The 20,416-nt window shown below is 41.1% G+C and overlaps 2 protein-coding genes across 3 annotated transcripts in view; one reads left to right on the top strand and one right to left on the bottom strand.

Moving 5' to 3' along the window:
* The window catches only part of LOC121859562, a 51,271-nt gene extending 47,032 nt beyond the window's left edge, over positions 1-4,239 (bottom strand). For both annotated transcript variants that reach the window (XM_042356488.1, XM_042356487.1), the window contains exons 1-2: positions 4,089-4,239; positions 3,533-3,637 (exon numbers count right to left, since the gene is read on the bottom strand). In XM_042356488.1, the coding sequence (XP_042212422.1) occupies positions 3,533-3,637; positions 4,089-4,172 (189 nt within the window). In that variant the 5' untranslated portion in view covers positions 4,173-4,239. The remainder of the gene's footprint in view (positions 1-3,532; positions 3,638-4,088) is intronic.
* An 8,724-nt stretch (positions 4,240-12,963) lies between these two features.
* LOC121859609 (H(+)/Cl(-) exchange transporter 5-like) lies at positions 12,964-16,473 on the top strand. Its single transcript, XM_042356548.1, is given in 8 exon segments — positions 12,964-12,978; positions 13,207-13,310; positions 13,413-13,534; positions 14,041-14,255; positions 14,524-14,686; positions 15,324-15,526; positions 15,529-15,539; positions 15,808-16,473. Coding segments are annotated over 8 exon segments (924 nt in total). The 3' UTR covers positions 15,899-16,473.
* Positions 16,474-20,416: the final 3,943 nt, after the last annotated feature.

The raw sequence follows: 20,416 nt of genomic DNA, 5'->3' as shown, positions 1-20,416 counted from the left end.
TGTAACTTTCCACTAGCTTTGAGACTTATTTTCAGAGCACGTGTTAAGGTGTGCCCACGGGAAGTTGCGTCACTTAGTGCTGAGTTAAGCATTAAGTAACTGGCTCTCTGACTACCTATGACGGGCAGTAGTTTGATATCACTCACTAGAGGAAGACGTTATTGAGAACCATTGTTGCTGGTTCCGTCTTCCCTCGAGGGAGGTTTCAGATATATTCCGTTCTCCCTCGATAAGTCTCTACTCAAGTCTTCACTCACGAGAAACAGACGTAAACAAGCTTCACAGACAAGCTTGCCGTCTACGTTTCTAACACTCATAGTTACATTGAGTAAATTACTTAGGTGAAATAAACTGGGATGCCTATTGTCCACTACACTGCAGAGGGAAACTAATAGTAGTTAATGTTGGTAAAGTCAGTCGACATCATGAAAGAGAAGTGAGAGTGACGCCACCCAGACATGTGTGTGAACAAGTCTCGTGAGGTCGTGTTGTTGATGCTCACAAGGACGTGTGGTAAGTAGCCCTGGCTAGCCTGTAGCCTCGCCGTTACCCTGGACACTAGACGAGCTAGACCCATGCCCCTGTAGTCCTCTTCGGTCCTCAGCATGCCCAGGGCACCATACGTGGATGAGGCAATCCAGGACACGGGGACGACCTCATTTCTAGCAGCTAATATGTCGCCCAGCTCCACCGACGTGTCCTCCACAACGGTTTGGTCCAAATACACGCCTACAGACGGCACTTTTTGGATAAATCTCCACATGGTCTGCAGAGGCGAGTCCTTAGCGTACTGGCTGGTCTCCAAGAGGTGCTGCAAACCGGCTTTACCCAGCAGACGGACACAGAACCCCGCCCTACACCTGGAGGAGGGGAGAGACGGGTTACTCAGAGCGGTAAGCCCCAGGACCATCCTCTGCTCCTATATCAAGTTGCTACACCATTAATTGTGAGTGATGTGTTTTCTCTTCTTCCTTCCTTTATCAAATTTTCTTCCCATCATATGACAGACAGCCAGTTCACATTTATCTAAGTCAATCGTCTTAATAATATCTCGTCAGTGTGGCTAGCAACTGTTTACCTGGTAATTAACTATTTATCCTACCAGTTACCATTTACCCATTTGTGTCCAGGTGAAGGTGCGTCACCTACCTGAGGGGTAGAGTGTCCAGGTGAGGGTGCGTCACCTACCTGAGGGGTAGAGTGTCCAGGTGAGGGTGCGTCACCTACCTGAGGGGCTGAGTGTCCAGGTGAGGGTGTGTCACCTACCTGAGGGGCTGAGTGTCCAGGTGAGGGTGTGTCACCTACCTAAGGGGCTGAGTGTCCAGGTGAGGTGTGTCACCTACCTGGGGGTAGAGTGTCCAGGTGGTGTGTCACCTACCTGAGGGTAGAGTGTCCAGGTGAGGGTGCATCACCTACCTGAGGCTGAGTGTCAGGTGAGGGTGTGTGTCACCTACCTGAGGGCTGAGTGTCAGGTGGGGTGGTAGGTGAGGGTGTGATCCTGGACTGTCGAGGCTGAGTCTAGGTGATGGGTGACCTCCTTGACCGGGCCCAGCAGGTAGTGAGGGATACACCCCTATGCAGGTTTATGCCAGTCACCAGGGGCGTCTCTTTCAGCGCCTTCTGCAGCTGGCACACCTCGCGTTCCCGGCAAAAGACGGTGAACTGAGAAGCCACGTCCTGGTGTGGGCGGGAGGGGGGGGGGTGCGTATAAACAAATAGACAGATGGTGGCCTTAGGTTAATTAGGTTAAGTTAGGTTAGGTCAGCATTACGATAATTAATCTTCAGGTGCAATAAGCTGGGGAATTAATCATCAGGTACAGTGAGCTGGGGGATTAATCATCAGGTACAATAAACTGGGGGATTAATCATCAGGTACAATAAGCTGGGGGATTAATCATCAGGTACAATAAGTTGGGGGATTAATCATCAGGTACATCAATAGTAGGCAAATTACTGGAAGCAATCATTTCAAACTATTCGAAATCACCTGGAGAAGCACCGATTGATCAATGATTCCCAGCATGGCTTCACAAGCGGACGTTCTTGCCTAACTAATCTATTAACATTCTTTTCATCAGTTTTCGAATCGGTGGACGAGGGGCACAATTATGATGTGGTATATCTCGACTTTAGCAAAGCCTTCGACAGAGTCCCCCATGAAAGACTAATTAGAAAGGTAGAAGCACATGGCATCAAAGGTAATATCCTTAAATGGATTAGGGTGTGGTTACAGGACAGGAAACAGCTAGTGAGCATTAACGGCACTAAGTCCCATTGGAGCAACGTCACAAGTGGAGTTCCCCAAGGCTCAGTACTTGGACCATTATTATTTATTATATACATAAACGACATAGATATCGGCATTGACAGCAACGTAAGTAAATTTCCTGATGACACTAAAATAGGACGTGTTATCAAATCTGACGAGGACTCGGCAAAACTACAGGAAGATCTAAACAAATTTTTCGAATGGTCTGAAAAATGGCAGATGAAATTCAACGTCGACAAATGTAAAGTACTCAGTATAGGAGATGCAAACAGGGAAACCAGATACCAGATGAACGACGATGCCATAGAGAAATCCGACTGCGAGAGAGATTTAGGAGTAATGATAAGTAGGAACCTTAAGCCAAGTAAACAATGTGTTTTTGCTCGTAACAAGGCTAATAAAGTACTTGGGTTCATACAAAGGAGTGTTAGTTACAAGACTAGCGAGGTCATCCTAAAACTGTACCTTGCTCTTGTGAGACCACACCTGGATTACGCAGTTCAGTTCTGGTCACCGTATTACAGAATGGATATAGAATCCTTGGAAAGAATTCAGAGGAGAATGACAAGACTAATCCCGGGCATTAGGAACCTTGAGTATAGAGACAGGTTAAAGCATCTTAATTTGCACTCCCTTGAGAGACGTAGAGCGAGGGACGACCTGATAGAGGTGTATAAGTGGAAGGCAGGGCTAAACAAAGGGGACATTACAAAGGTACTCAAACTATCCAACCAGTAGCGAACTCGTAACAATGGTTTTAAATTAGACAAATTTAGATTTAGGCGTGAAATAGGTAAACATTGGTTTGGAAACAGAGTAGTGGATGATTGGAACAAGTTACCAAATATCATCATTAACTCGAATACGCTGGATAGCTTCAAACATAGGTTCGATGCTCATATGAGCAATAGGGGTTGGGTGTAAACGGGACTGCCCAGTATGGGCCAATAGGCCCGCTGCAGTTTCCTCCATTCTTATGTTCTTATGTTCTTACAATAAGCTGGGGGATTAATCATCAGGTGATGTTTCCCCGTACGTGGAGCCGTCAGGACACACCTAGCGGGCATCTCCTCAACTACAGCACAAACAATGAAGTCAAAAGCTGTAGAAATTATACCTGTAGAGTCTGTTACAGTGTCTGGATATATCACCTTGGTGTTTATAAATCCAGCTCGTGTAATATGCAGACCCGGGGGGTGGGGGGGACATTTATCGCCTGGCTTATGGTGAGAGTTACTGTATAAGGACATCTTTCACTCACGTTGTTCCGCCACATGACGACGTGAGAATCTGGTGAATCATCCAACACGTAGAAAGTTCCCGTGGAGCACAACCGTCGAGCGTGAAACAGCAGGTTGTTGTGCATCTGTCCGGGAGGAGAAGAGGAGTTAACGCCAGCAGCTACAGTACAGGAACGAATGGCCGTGTTGTCACTTGACTAATTAATTCACATTTCTCTGTCATCTCTTTTGAAATCCATAGTTTATATCTGACAAACTGTCCATTTCTTCAGTACTCACCGTGCAGGAGGGTCAGCAGTACAGTACTCACCGTGCAGGAGGGTCAGCAGTACAGTACTCACCGTGCAGCAGGAGGGTCAGCAGTACAGTACTCACCGTGCAGCAGTAGGGTCAGCAGTACAGTACTCACCGTGCAGCAGGAGGGTCAGCAGTACAGTACTCACCGTGCAGCAGGAGGGTCAGCAGTACAGTACTCACCGTGCAGGAGGGTCAGCAGTACAGTACTCACCGTGCAGCAGGAGGGTCAGCAGTACAGTACTCACCGTGCAGCAGGAGGGTCAGCAGTACAGCACTCACCGTGCAGGAGTATGGGAAGTCTTGCTTGAGAGTCTCAGCCAACCTGAACAGTTGCCCCTCGTCCGTCACTCTCCTGAAGACCATCACTGACCAGCTCTCACTCCCACCACAGTGTTACAAAGGTTCAAGCTTCCTGATCACGTTACAGACGGATGCTGCAGGAGAAAGTGTCAAGCTGAAGTTGGTCTTTTGTAGTGTACAGCTTAATGTAACACGTTTCAAATTATTATTGGATGTGTTTACTGTGATGATGGTAGTGTGATTTATTTATTTTTTTTATTTATTTTTTTTATAGGGATTAGCCCACCCGGGCACAGGTCACTGATCCACATCGGGGCCTGGGGCGGGAAAATGAAATAATAATAATAATAATAATAATAATAATAATAATAATAATAATAATAATAATAATAATAATAATTATCGCCGCTGGCTTATAAATGCTGGTGTCAGTTGTTGACGATCGCTGCCTTCCTCGAACAAACATTGGATCTCTCAGCGCCCCCCCCCCCCCCACGCGGCCTGTTGCCTCGTGAGACGTGGCGGCTGGGGGATGGGGGGGCGGTGTTTACGGATAAAGAGTTCCTGATTCTGCTGAATGTAAAGGGTGACGTGGCTCTCATGTCACATATCGCCCTCTCGAGTGATGCCCCCCCCACGCAACCTGTGACCTCGCCAGATGCGGCGGCGGGGGGGGGGCGGTGTTTACCGCCGGCGTCAGTGCTGGCACCCTGGGAGTGTTATCACCGCTTGCGTCAGTACTGGCAAGTGAGTATTTAATGGTTTAAAAGGGTGGCGTGGCCGCCTGGACTGGAGGAGATCGCTCACTCGAGTGATGCTGTGAGGACCAGCCCTCGAGTGATGCTGTAAGGAGCTGCCTTCTGCTCGCACTGATAAACACCACACAATCCTGTCCAAGAATTTGTGCTGAGACAATTTACACAGTACTGTTGTCTCTTGGAACACCATACTGGTCTGCATTTACCTGCACTTGTTTTGACCACATCAATAAATACTGAATGCGTCAACAGGCGGTTTTTTTTTAATTGGGCACCCTACATCCTTGTGTAAGGTGAAGCGCAGAAGCGTTTACAGCGCCCAACAGGGAAGCATGTTAAGTTCATGCTTGCCTTTATGTCTCATGAGTTAAGGGCGTGTTTCAATCATTCCCTTTGACTTGCCCGTCACTTGAACGTCCTTATTCCCAAGGCGTTTATAATAATAATAATAATAATAATAATAATAATAATAATAATAATCATAAAGAACTAGAAAGAAACACAAAAGTGAAAAAAAAGATCTATAACAGCTGACCAATATGGGTCGCGTCGTTGCTCATCTTCCAGTTGCGAAAGAGTGAATGTTGTTACACAATGATACAGGCATGACTGGTGCTATATTTCTTGACAGCGTTGGCGACAACATTCGCCCTCCCAGGTAAATACCTAAATTCCGGGTCAAATTCTTGAATTGTCAGATATCAGCGTGCTAATCTGCCTGATAAGTTTCTGCCATGGAACAGTTCGGTGACTGCCGCATGATCAGTCAAAACAGTTATCTTGTAGCCAAAGATAATGTCTTTGAACTTCTTAAGTGCCCGCACAACGGCTAACGTTTCTAAATGCGTCACCGAATAACGTGTTTCAGCATCGATTAGTTTGCGACTTGCAAATGCTATCACTCTAAACTTCCCACGCGTGTCCTCTTGCATGAGCACTGCTCCGACTCCAATTCCGGGAGCGTCAGTACAGAGAGTGAAAGGTTGAGTGTAGTCTGGGAATGCTAGAACCGGGGCATTGGTAAGCGCTGTCTTCAATGCCGTAAAACTATCTTCGTGTTCAGCGTCCCATATAAACATTGCATCTTTTTTGCGCAACCTCGTTAGGGGCGATGCTAATGTTGCATAGTTCTTGATAAAGGAACGATAATATCCAGATAAGCCGAGAAAGCTACGCACATGATCATTTGAGGTAGGACGCGGGAACTGAGATACAGCTTTGACTTTATCATTAACTGTGTGTATGCCCTCACCGTCGACTACATGACCAAGGAAATGGATTCTGGATTTTAAAAACTCGCACTTTGAGAGTTTTATTTTGAGTCCTGCTGTGGAAAGTTTGTCCAACACTTCACGCAGTTTAATCAGATGGGAATCGACGTCCTTACTGACTACTATTAGATCATCCAAATAAACGCAGACTGTGTTACCAATTAGTCCGGCAAACAGGGTGTTGATCATTCTTTGAAATGTTAGTGGGGCATTTCTGAGACCAAATAGCATTCGTAGAAACTCAAAGTGGCCTAGAGGCGTGCTAAATGCCGTTATTTCTCGTGATTTCTCATCGAGTGGCATTTGCCAATACCCACTAAGCAAATCTAAGTTGCTAAATACCGCATTATCCTTGCCTAAGGATTGCAATATGTCGCTCAAGATAGGCATAGGGTACCTATCAGGGATCGTTTGATCATTGACGCGCCTGAAATCTATAACAGGGCGCCATCCACCATCCTTTTTCGGGACGAGGAATAATGGGCTATTAAAGGGGGATTTTGAGTGTCTAATGACATTCTCATCTAACATACCCTGTACCATATCTTGCACTACAGCGCGCTGGCTATGAGGTAGTCTATAAGCTGGTACGTAAATAGGGTTGGTTACCTCCTTTAACGCTATATGATGGGATGTTAAATCTGTCTGACCTAGCGTTTCCCCTGGCAAGGCTACTATATTTCTATAGTCGGCGAGCAGCTCTAAAAGGCGTGTCTTGCCCTGTGGATGATCGATCACCTTAACATGTGGCGCTATTTGATCTATCCTGGCCAGTCGAGTCTGTTGGCATTTCGCAACAATACCTCGAATTGGGAATTTAGTAGGCTGCACTTCGACATTGTTGTGATATACTAGAAAATCACACAAATAACATCCTTTCTTTAAGATTCGCTGAACGCCTGTTCGATTTAGAATCAGTACGTCGGTCAAACCACCAGGGCGTATAGTGCTCAGGGTAGATTCACATGACAGCCCTTTTACCTTGCATGTTTCCGGGGGGGGACACAACATCTGTGCCCGTGCACACGTTGGGTAGTTCGACAGTTGCTTTGGTGATTTCCTCATTTTGGTAATGGAGAGTACTCTTCAACATTGCTGGTACGATCGTCCAACTCTTGCTGCTGTAATCACGCTGGGAAAGTGTGTGGTTGAGGTCAAGAGGTATCTCTGACGCACGATCCGCCTTCCTCTTAATAGGATTGGTAGACAACAATTTGAGTCCTAGCTGTGAGCATAGGTTCAGAATGACTCATTGCTGTGTAGGAAACACCTTTAAGCGTAACACTATTATTACGTGGAAGAACATCTATCATGTTCTTTCAAAGAGTTGGTAGACCAAGTAACCCGTAAGCTGGCAAGCCAATCTGGTATTATCCACTCTCACCGGCACTGACAACACTTCCACTTTTCTAAGCGCCGCTATTAATGAGGCCGCTATAGAAGTGCTGTGAGGAGGGGTGGGAATTACCCTATCTATCCCTCTCCTTGTTGTGGTGTGCGCTGGTCTTCCCCCAACGACTTGTCTTGGGGACGTTTCTGCTTGCGCCTATACGACACCTCCGTTTCACTAGGGTCCACTCCCCTAGCCTTTATTAGCACATCGCACTCATGTGAACTATGAGATGTCGATTTGTGAAGGGCGCACCATTTGCGCGCTTTCTGGTTAAGAGGAGGTGCTGGTTTGGCTGCCTCACTGTATGACCTTGAGAATGGCTTTGCACCGGGTGTGGCCTTAAAATTTGCACTATTACCTCAGAGCTGAAAACAATCTTCCATTACGTGGCCACGTTTATTACAATGTGAACATCGTAAGGATGTTTTTTGTTTATATGTCAGGCGGGGAGGAGCAATCGGAGCTAGGTGTGTCGCATAAGGAGTCTGGGAGTGAGGCATGTGCGCCAACTGAGACACATGCGCGACCCAATCATCATCTTGACCCGTGAAATTTCGAACATAGTCGCCACGCTGCATGATATTAATAATATTATCAGCTGTAGGTGTGGTAGTAGTACTGGCGTGAGGGTTCGAAGAAACCATTGTAGTGTTAGTATTAAGCAAGTTAGTATTCTTACTCCTAACAGAAGGCTGGGTTAATAAGGTTGTTACCGATTTAGCAACAGACACACTATCACCTGTAACAGGGGTAACTGTTTTTGTATACTTAGGTGAGGTACTATAGTGATTAACAGATCGTAGGGTACGACGGCTTAAGTCGTCATATGATTCCTCAATAACTTTCTCACTACTTCCTACCGAATCATTTAACTGTGATCCCGACTCAAAATCAATGTCAGTCTGGGCTTGATCATCGACGAGTTGGTTATAAGCAAACAGATGCGCTAGGCGTTCAATGTCATCAACATTAGACATGGGAAACTTAGAAAATTATCTATTAGTCCCTCGTGGGTCAATGAATACTTAACAGTAAAATCAGATCACTTGCCTCTCATTTACAAGATAAATGAATATGAATTGTAGTTAATTATTAAACTATCAATAAGAAGACAGACACTTATAAACCACTGTAAATTATAGGATTTCAATACATTAATCTTGCATTCGACACTTTATCATTGAAATAATCCTATCCGACGAACCTATCGGTGTGAAGATATCTCTCGAACGTGTTCATGTGTGTAGAATTATGTAATTTAAATACCTTTTTATATAGGGTGTTACGTCTGTATAGAAAACGTGATCCTTCAAGCCGAGTTCTGAGTCCAGTTCTGAGTCGAGTCGTGTGTGGAGGGTGGGCTGTGTGGAGGGTGGGCGGTGCCTCTTCTTGGTGATGCGCGCGCTGCTCCTGGTTTCCTTGGCAATGATGAGACGCTTCTGCCTTGGCGAGAGACGAGTCCACTTCAAACTAGGGTAGTTTCTCCAACGTCGATCAGAAACTGCTGATGATTGGTTATCACTCTGTTCGTTGCTAGGTCGCTAGCGAGACTGCCGTGTGCCACGTCTTCACAGTCTACGTATATATAGAGATCTTGTATGATGACACCGGAACTTCGTAATTAACGCTGACGACACAACAAAACTGTTCAGCTGCTAGTGAAATATCAATTGTTAGTCCAGGTTATGAAACCTTTCTTCAACACTGCAACACTGTAATTAGAAAATGCTGAGTGGGGTCTACTTCAACCGGCTCTATCTGGATATTTACCAACAGGCTGTAATATATGTATATTACGAATTCTTCACGTTTTTGTATGTGACAGAGATAAGGAGCACTCACTAAATATCGTCTCAATACGGGATATAATTTTAAACACTCGGATTATGTAACGCGTCACTGCTGTGTGTTTTAAGTTTTTCTCAAAACACAGACGATTGATACGACTACTACCAGCTTCAGAATCCGTACACACCGCTTGCCATCTATATGAATCGGCTGCTTGTGCAATTAATCAGGCCGCTCACATATATTTATTATTTGGGTTTAAGTAACGAAACCCAAACGGTAGTTCCTTGTTTTATTATAAAAGGATTGTATATATAATTACTGAGTGTAGATCGACCGTAAGCCCCACTGTATAGGAGTGAATGAGAAAGGGACAGCGTTTATGTTTTATAAACGTTAGGTCACGTCCTTAAGATATAAGTTGTTGTGAGCGACTGAAGAGTGAGGGCCTCGCTGTGCGGGCTTACAGATATGCTGACTACGGGTCACTCCCTCTTGGGTGAGTTGCCCGCTCACGTGTACAACTCATGTCATACTCATAGACAATGGAAAGTTACAGGGTGGTGAATCTGAATATATAATCAGATGTATTGACCCATTTATATAATATGTTCTGTTGATGAGACAGGGGCCCATTACACTCAGGAATTATATAAACATAATACTTTTCTAATAAAACAAGAAACTTCAATTGGGTTTCGTTACTAAAGCCTAATATAATATATGTGAACCAACCTGGTTAATTGGGAATTAACCAACCGGCTCATATATGCGTGGCTCTATGTCCAGGGAGGGTTGGTATGTGTAGTACTATGTCCGGGAGGGTTGGTATGTGTAGTACTATGTCCAGGGAGGGTTGGTATGCGTGTCTCTGTGGCATACTGATCCTACTTCATTTGATAACCGAACATTATATTAATTACGCAGAAATAAATACACATTGCATTACTAGTGTTAAACTATAATACCAAAGTAAACACACGTCCCAATATGTATCATCACTGGTGCCCTACTGTTTCATACAGTGTTTGGTCAGATACTTTTTTTTTTACTTACTGTACTGTACATTTTCGGACAAAATCCCCTAACTCCTGGCAATATCTGGCATCAACTTGTGGGTAATAGACGGAATATGATTGGTATATATATCTCATAACTTTACTTTACTCCTTAATAAAAGAACTCTGAGAAAATACCTTAAAACCCCATCCCCTTTCACCTAATGCTCCTTAGGTACTTACTGTACATACCGGATACTGCCAAGTGTTCAGGGAATCTTGTCCGCCACTGTACAATTGGTAAGTCTGATGCTTTCTTTTGGTACAGATGGAGTAACACGTGATCAATACTGTATTTGATTTGTTTGACAACCACAACTGTAAATTCAGGTGTCTTCTACATCTGGGTCAAATAGGGATACCACGGGCACAAACCAGGGAACCTTAGGATACTTGAACGAATGATTTATCCATTTGACCACCGCACTTCTCATATTACTTGTATAAATGAATTAGTGCAAATATTGTACAGGGAACGAAGGGGTACAGAACGCTAGAAAAACACACACACACACACACACACACACACACACACACACACACACACACACACACACACACACACACACACAGAAGAAGAAGAAGAAATTACAATAATGATCAACATTCTATACGAGGCGAATTACTCCTAAATATAAATAATAATAACGAGAAAGAGAGAGAGAGAGAGATTATCGACACCCCCGTCACATATCAGCACAAAGGACGTCTTCTGGATGGCGGGGGATAGGGAGGTTCACTTTAGACGCAGCGAATTTGTGACAGTCTAAATAGTGTCAACATAGCTGCATCATTCTCAACAGTGTCGATTGAAACCTGTGTCGACTCTGTCTGTGTGTGTGTGTACCCTGAAGTCTGTATTCTTAGTGGATACATTTTTACAAGTTGACCATAATGTCCCACAATATTTTTGGGTCCAGTTCTAGATATAACTCATCATTCTGAATACCTTTCATTCTATACATTTCTGTCGCAAATGAATAGTATTGAATGTAATAGAACCTGACCTAATTAACCAAAGAAACCTACCTGACCTTATGTCATGGGTTGCGTTAGGCTTACCCACACAAGTGCGCAGCCAATTCCAAAGTTATGTTTACTAGATATAAGGCACCGGCGAGCCATAACTGCTACACATATTTTCCATTAGTGGTATGTTAGCCAGCCTATAGGGGGAGGCCAGTGAGACAGTGTTGTACTGTTCATCGCCTCACGCCCCAAAACCTCATTTTAAGTAGTATCCCCTTGGCCATGGGTTAGCCAAGACATCCAGCTTCTCCCTCCAGAAGGGAGCGGGACACCACACAGAGTCCTCCAAAGCCACTCCGTCCTGTGATCGTCAGTGACACGTGACTAAGTGTGTTAACCTAGGTTTGTTATCCCCGTGATATTTCTGGAAGCCTGGTTGCGACAAAAGCAATCCAGGCTGGTCTATTGAACCTAAGTTGTTAATTTAAGTCACGCTTACTAGTTCTCCTTGCCGCGACAACCGTCTACAGTGACTGTCAGTGACGCGAGACTATGTGTGGTAACCCAAGAGTACCTTTTTGTTGTTATTGCCCGTGGAAAGAAGTTCTTGTGCGAAAGCCTGGTTGCAACAAAAGCAATCCAGTCTGGCAGTAAATGTATCACTTGAAGAATTAAGGTTCTGTTAAGTCATACCCATAGTAGAGTAATCACATGTGTCCCCAAGTTGAAAATTCCCGCTTTTAGAGGATTAATTTTATTACAGCGTGAATGTGAGTGATTCATATATCCATGTAAATTGTAAGTCATTGTATGGAAACTTGACAAATAAATGTAAGTGCAATTATCTGCCCGTATCTGTGATCCTCTCTTATTATTACTAAAGGTAATGACTGATTGGTTATGACAAAGTGTAACCAGTAACTTAGATGGTGTTGGAAATTAATGGAACTCATTAAATCATCATTTATCAAGTATAAATCATGGAATGTCGAGTGGTGGAGTGAACTTCTACGTAGATACGCCATAATCTCCTGTAGGTACGGTAAGAAATATAAGAAACACAACATATTATAGTCTTAATATAATATAATCCACTCTTACACCACTACCATCCCCGAACCATGACACGTTACCTAACTTCCTAGCCAACCCCTCCAGGACCCCTGCCATATTAAACAGAAAGTACATATTTTGTTATCTGACACCAATGAAAGCAACTTTATTCAAGCGTCATGGACTCATGGTATAATATAATTTTTTTGTGTGGACGTGAGAGCACAATACACTGGGAGGTGGGCCGATGTACACAACCAGACGACACACGGTGACTCAGCAGATTATTTTTTTACAGGGATAGCCCACCCGGGCACAGGTCACACCCACTGAAGCCTAATAAGTCACCTGGTCACCTGAGAGTATCAGAAATAGGAAAAATCATCTGAGCATGCTTGAAAACATGCATATCGACACTAAGATCATTTAGATTGACCAACTACATCAATTTCTATAAAAAAAATAATCTTTCGAAGGTGAACTTGGCAGCCAGCTTGAAAAATGGCAGCCATCTTGGATTTCCAAATGTCAAATCAGGCAGATTTGACAAGTAGCCCCTAGGGTATGATCAGGCCAAATGTAATGCTTGTATATACATTACTACTTGTTTAAGCTATGATAAAATACTGAAAGATATCGAGTTACGTTCACTAAACCACGGCCCTGAGTCACCTTCACTAAACCACAGCCCTGAGTCACCTTTACTAGCCACTACACTAGCGGTTTTGGTAATTTTATTCTTGAATTTATGTAAAAAAAATGAAAAATACAAATAAAAACTAAACATTGACCAGAAGGACACCGTAGCCTCCTAGCCTTCACCAGGTCCCTTGCGGTCTCTTCATTCCTTCCCTGGCCATGGGTGCCATCATCGGGCGGCTGGTGGGCATCGGCTTGGAGCAGCTAGCATAGTGGGTACCCAGTCCTTGGAAGTACTGTACTGTACTGGTGTCCATAAATTATCAGAGCCATTTTAAAACTTAAACCCTAAACCAACATCTTTTTCTTTTCAGTCACAATCAAGACTGGGCGGTGTTTGCTGGGGAGTGCAGCACAGGGGAGAACTGCATTACCCCTGGGCTGTATGCCATGGTTGGGGCGGCAGCTGTACTTGGTGGGGTCACGCGCATGACTGGTTAATAACCCTTTGTATTTTATGTATGCAGTATATTATATATTGGTGTTTAATTTAATTTAGTGATTCGTCTCAAATATCTGCTTAGTTCTTTTGTGTGTGTGAATGGGTGATATTGAGTCACAACTACAGTACTGTATCAAGTTATAAATGAAAAAGTTGTAGTAAAATTTTACCTGCTTTTTATTGTTTTAGTAATTTTTGTCCTCCAAATTTAGAAAAACTTTTCAATTGTACTAACACATCTTGACTATTTTACTACATACAAGATAAATTATATTTTGTATAATAAAAATGTATATATATTTTATATAAGGTACTGTCATGTCCTGTATTCACAAAAGACACCCAAAAATTAGATCTCAAATATTACAGTAAGAGCTGAGTTCCCCCTTGTTGCTGCAGAGTTTTCTTCAAGTTCAGCTCTTTCTCTGTGTATTGGTTGGTCACCCAGGAAAGATTTCTGTAAAGGAGATTCTGTCTTTTACACGAGTTTTCTTCCACAATGTCATTGGTAGTGATCATGTTTGAGCTGACGGGAGGTGTACGTTACATTGTGCCTCTCGTGGCTGCAGTGATGGCCAGCAAGTGGATTGGGGACGCATTTGGTCGTGAGGGTATTTATGATGCCCACATTATCCTCAACGGCTATCCATTCTTAGACTCCAAGGAAGAGTTCAGTCACACCACTCTTGCACATGATGTGATGAAGCCAGGGTGAGTCTTTACTGAATTTGCACTCCTCCTCTTTTCTCCTTACAGTAAACCCTTCCAATACCAGACTAATGAATGCAAACCTGTCCCTTATATAGAGGGTTTACCGTACTGTACTGTACTTGTTGCCTTACAGTTGTGGTGGAACATTTTTCATTTATCACTGATGAGCTTAAGTACATTATGAACTCTTTTTTTTTTTTAAGAAAATTATTGTCAAAGAACTATTTTCTAATCACTAACCAATGATTCTTACCCTGGTTATCATCGACAAGAAACATGAGTCTTTCTTCGTGATAACCCAAGACAGTATGGCCCTGGACGATGTGGAGCAGCTTCTTCGAGAGATGGACCACAATGGGTTCCCCGTGGTGGTGAGCCGGCAGTCTCAGTACCTGGTTGGTTTTGTTGCCAGAAGGGATCTAAATATTGCCATCAGTAAGTCACCAGTGTCTGAGTGTCCATAAATTATCTGAACCATTTTAAAACTTAATAACACCAAAAACATTATTGAGAGAACACTCCAGTTTTATAACACTTGACAAACAACTCTTTTTCTTATTTTGGTAAACTTGTACACATGTATTCTTTGTTGCTTGAGCTTGTTTAAGGTTATTAAGTTATCATGTTATTCGGGTGACATGGTCAGTGGCGGTGGTGGTGCTGAAGCCTGCTCTGTTGCAAGAGTCAGAAATAGCTGGAGGTAGCTAGGGAGCTGCTGCCTTTATTGACAGCAAGAGTAACCTTTCCTCCACATGAAAGGCAGAATGTATGTAGCTTATTGGAGAAGTGTGATGTTGTATGGCAGTTAAAGACCCTCTTTTACTGCTTTGAGTGAGCTGAAATGAAAATGGTGAGGTGGATGTGCAATGTGACAGTTCAGAGAGAGGATGGCTGCGTGTTGAGATGTATTATGTTTTAAAGGTTAAATTAAATTATAATAATTTCTTTCATTTCTTGTGAGGTTAAATAGATTGATAGTGTAGTTTCTTTTGTTCCTTTTGTGATTAGTAGAGTTGTAGTACTGTAGTTTCTTTTATTGTGGCATTTTGTACAACTAAATTAATATCCACAGATCAAGCTAAAAAAAGCACAGAAGGAATTGTGGGTGAGTCGGTTGTGTTGTTCACGGCGTCGGTGCCATCACCGTGGATGGGTCCTCCACCTCTTTGCCTTCTCAAGATCCTGGATCTCGCACCCATCACCATCACTGACCAAACGCCAATGGAGACAGTGGTCGACATGTTCAGAAAGCTGGGGTTGCGGCAAACACTCGTCACACACACAATGGGTAAGGTCTTGCTTTTATACGTTCCGTTGGTTATAATCTTTAGGTATCAGTCGGCACATTGAAGATATCCATGCATGGTTTTTTCTTCATATTCTATGTGGGTTAGTACAATTTGGGTACAAGACCTCACGAATGAAAGCTGGCCTTGTGCCCCGGTGCACCTCTTGCAACCATTAGCCCTCAGTCAGAAGCTATTGTCAGTAGAAGTTAGGTGTAAGGACTGTGTATGTGACAGCTGAACTGAAGATTATTGTGTCTGGTGTTGCAGACGGCTGCTGGGGATCATCACCAAGAAGGATGTTCTGCGTCACATCAAGTTCCTGGAGAGTGAGGACCCAGAGTCGGTCCTCTTCAATTGATTGCCTCATGTCGCTTGGGCTCAATCATCAACATTGTTTTAATTTATTACATGTCTCAAGGAGGTATTGTTCAAACTGTACCACCATGGTGTGTGTGTACATTGCCCTGAGGGTTGACAGATTTCCACCATTAAATTGCTGTGTTTATTTAGTCACTCGCCTGCCAGTGTTCAGGACAATTCTGACACATTGGGGGATCTCCTATGGTGGGGGAAATCAGTCGATGGGCTGGTGTATATGCTAAATAGTTTAAAGAAAACAGTCCTTTATCAGTATATTTTTATAGTTTTGTGTTCCAGATATTGTACAGACCTCCTCCTATTGTGATAATATATCACACCTGTATCTACCAAATGTATAGCACAGTGTTGAGGAGGGTTAAATTATATTTCAAGTATCTGTATATCGTGCTGATTATGCTACCTATTTCTTTGGCTAGAGTACATTGCTTTGCACTAAGTAAGCTGTTATAAGCTTTATTGAGCAAGTCAACGTGGAAGTTGGTGCACTCGGGTGACTCATTGCTCCTCTACAGTCACCAGGTAACTCAGTGGTCCTATGCAGTCACCTGGTGCTTGTGTATTATTCTGCATGTACTTAAATAGTTAGGCACATTAAATTTTAGTTCAGAGAGAAAAAGTATTTTTGGCCAAAAATCCTTTAAGGCATAAGACTTACAATTTTTGGAATTTCGTCCAAAATTAGATTTTGCTCAAAATCGCAGTATAGGTACTCCTGAACATGCTGCTTAAGGATCTGTTAACCAAAATTTGATATCTTGATTATAACTTGTTCAAATGGCTTTTAGAAAATGTTCAAATGATTTTTAGAATATTTTAATTACTTTTGCAATGCTAATTACTCGCCACTTATGGGTTTTCGAGGTCATTTCTTGGTGCTTGTGTATTATTCTGGATGTACTTAAATAGTTAGGCACATTAAATTTTAGTTCAGAGAGAAAAAGTATTTTTGGCCAAAAATCCTTTAAGGCATAAGACTTACAATTTTTGTCATTTTCGGCTAAAAAATGGATTTTTTTCAAAATTTCAGTATTGGTACCCCTGAATGTGCTGCTTAAGGATCTGTTAACCAAAATTTGATATCTTGATTATAACTTGTTCAAATGGCTTTTAGAAAATGTTCAAATGATTTTTAGAATATTTTAATTACTTTTGCAATGCTAATTGCTCGCCATTTTGGGTTTTCAAGGTCAATTCTTGGTGCTTGTGTATTATTCTGGGTGTATTTAAGAAGGTAGGCACATTAAATTTTAGTTCGGAGAGAAAAAGTATTTTTGGCCAAAAATTCTGTAAGGGGTAAGCCTTACAATTTTTGGAATTTCGTCCAAAATTAGATTTTGCTCAAAATCGCAGTATAGGTACTCCTGAACATGCTGCTTAAGGATCTGTTAACCAAAATTTGATATCTTGATTATAACTTGTTCAAATGGCTTTTAGAAAATGTTCAAATGATTTTTAGAATATTTTAATTACTTTTGCAATGCTAATTGCTCGCCATTTTGGGTTTTCAAGGTCAATTCTTGGTGCTTGTGTATTATTCTGGGTGTATTTAAGAAGGTAGGCACATTAAATTTTAGTTCTGAGAGAAAAAGTATTTTTGGCCAAAAATTCTGTAAGGGGTAAGCCTTACAATTTTTGGAATTTCGTCCAAAATTAGATTTTGCTCAAAATCGCAGTATAGGTACTCCTGAACATGCTGCTTAAGGATCTGTTAACCAAAATTTGATATCTTGATTATAACTTGTTCAAATGGCTTTTAGAAAATGTTCAAATGATTTTTAGAATATTTTAATTACTTTTGCAATGCTAATTACTCGCCACTTATGGGTTTTCGAGGTCATTTCTTGGTGCTTGTGTATTATTCTGGATGTACTTAAATAGTTAGGCACATTAAATTTTAGTTCAGAGAGAAAAAGTATTTTTGGCCAAAAATTCTGTAAGGGGTAAGCCTTACAATTTTTGGAATTTCGTCCAAAATTAGATTTTGCTCAAAATCGCAGTATAGGTACTCCTGAACATGCTGCTTAAGGATCTGTTAACCAAAATTTGATATCTTGATTATAACTTGTTCAAATGGCTTTTAGAAAATGTTCAAATGATTTTTAGAATATTTTAATTACTTTTGCAATGCTAATTACTCGCCACTTATGGGTTTTCGAGGTCATTTCTTGGTGCTTGTGTATTATTCTGGATGTACTTAAATAGTTAGGCACATTAAATTTTAGTTCAGAGAGAAAAAGTATTTTTGGCCAAAAATTCTGTAAGGGGTAAGCCTTACAATTTTTGGAATTTCGTCCAAAATTAGATTTTGCTCAAAATCGCAGTATAGGTACTCCTGAACATGCTGCTTAAGGATCTGTTAACCAAAATTTGATATCTTGATTATAACTTGTTCAAATGGCTTTTAGAAAATGTTCAAATGATTTTTAGAATATTTTAATTACTTTTGCAATGCTAATTACTCGCCACTTATGGGTTTTCGAGGTCATTTCTTGGTGCTTGTGTATTATTCTGGATGTACTTAAATAGTTAGGCACATTAAATTTTAGTTCAGAGAGAAAACGTATTTTTGGCCAAAAATCCTTTAAGGCTATAAGACACAATTTTTGTCATTTTCGGCCAAAAAATGGATTTTGTTCAAAATTTCAGTATAGGTACTCCTGAATGTGCTGCTTAAGGATCTGTTAACCAAATTTGATATCTTGATTATAACTTGTTCAAATGGCTTTTGTAGAAATGTTCAAATGATTTTTAGAATATTTTAATTACATTTGCAATGCTAATTGCTCGCCATTTTGGGTTTTCAAGGTCAATTCTTGGTGCTTGTGTATTATTCTGGGTGTATTTAAGAAGGTAGGCACATTAAATTTTAGTTCTGAGAGAAAAAGTATTTTTGGCCAAAAATTCTGTAAGGGGTAAGCCTTACAATTTTTGGAATTTCGTCCAAAATTCGATTTTGCTCAAAATCGCAGTATAGGTACTCCTGAACATGCTGCTTAAGGATCTGTTAACCAAAATTTGATATCTTGATTATAACTTGTTCAAATGGCTTTTAGAAAATGTTCAAATGATTTTTAGAATATTTTAATTACTTTTGCAATGCTAATTACTCGCCACTTATGGGTTTTCAAGGTCATTTCTTGGTGCTTGTGTATTATTCTGGATGTACTTAAATAGTTAGGCACATTAAATTTTAGTTCAGAGAAAAAAAGTATTTTTGGCCAAAAATTCTGTAAGGGGTAAGCCTTACAATTTTTGGCATTTCGTCCACAAGTGGATTTTGTTCAAAATTTCAGCATAGGTACTCCTGAATGTGCTGCTTAAGGATCTGTAAACCAAAATTTGATATCTTGATTATAACTTGTTCAAATGGCTTTTAGAAAATGACCAAATGATTTTTAGAATATTTTAATTACTTTTGCAATGCTAATTACTCGCCACTTATGGGTTTTGAAGGTCATTTCTTGGTGCTTGTGTATTATTCTGGATGTACTTAAATAGTTAGGCACATTAAATTTTAGTTCAGAGAAAAAAAGTATTTTTGGCCAAAAATTCTGTAAGGGGTAAGCCTTACAATTTTTGGAATTTCGTCCAAAATTAGATTTTGCTCAAAATCGCAGTATAGGTACTCCTGAACATGTTGCTTAAGAATCTGTTAACCAAAATTTGATATCTTGATTATAACTTGTTCAAATGGCTTTTAGAAAATGTTCAAATGGTTTTTAGAATATTTTAATTACTTTTGCAATGCTAATTACTCGCCACTTATGGGTTTTCGAGGTCATTTCTTGGTGCTTGTGTATTATTCTGGATGTACATAAATAGTTAGGCACATTAAATTTTAGTTCAGAGAGAAAAAGTATTTTTGGCCAAAAATTCTGTAAGGGGTAAGCCTTACAATTTTTGGAATTTCGTCCAAAATTTGATTTTGCTCAAAATCGCAGTATAGGTACTCCTGAACATGCTGCTTAAGGATCTGTTAACCAAAATTTGATATCTTGATTATAACTTGTTCAAATGGTTTTTAGAAAATGTTCAAATGATTTTTAGAATATTTTCATTACTTTTGCAATGCTAATTACTCGCCACTTATGGGTTGTCGAGGTCACTTCTTGGTGCTTGTGTATTATTCTGGATGTACTTAAATAGTTAGGCACATTAAATTTTAGTTCAGAGAGAAAAAGTATTTTTGGCCAAAAATTCTGTAAGGGGTAAGCCTTACAATTTTTGGAATTTCGTCCAAAATTAGATTTTGCTCAAAATCGCAGTATAGGTACTCCTGAACATGCTGCTTAAGGATCTGTTAACCAAAATTTGATATCTTGATTATAACTTGTTCAAATGGTTTTTAGAAAATGTTCAAATGATTTTTAGAATATTTTAATTACTTTTGCAATGCTAATTACTCGCCACTTATGGGTTTTCGAGGTCATTTCTTGGTGCTTGTGTATTATTCTGGATGTACTTAAATAGTTAGGCACATTAAATTTTAGTTCAG

Source organism: Homarus americanus, unplaced genomic scaffold (genome assembly GCF_018991925.1).
Source record: "Homarus americanus isolate GMGI-L3 unplaced genomic scaffold, GMGI_Hamer_2.0 scaffold7626, whole genome shotgun sequence".
NCBI classification, from domain to species: domain Eukaryota; kingdom Metazoa; phylum Arthropoda; class Malacostraca; order Decapoda; family Nephropidae; genus Homarus; species Homarus americanus.
This window is presented reverse-complemented; position numbering and strand designations above follow the sequence as displayed.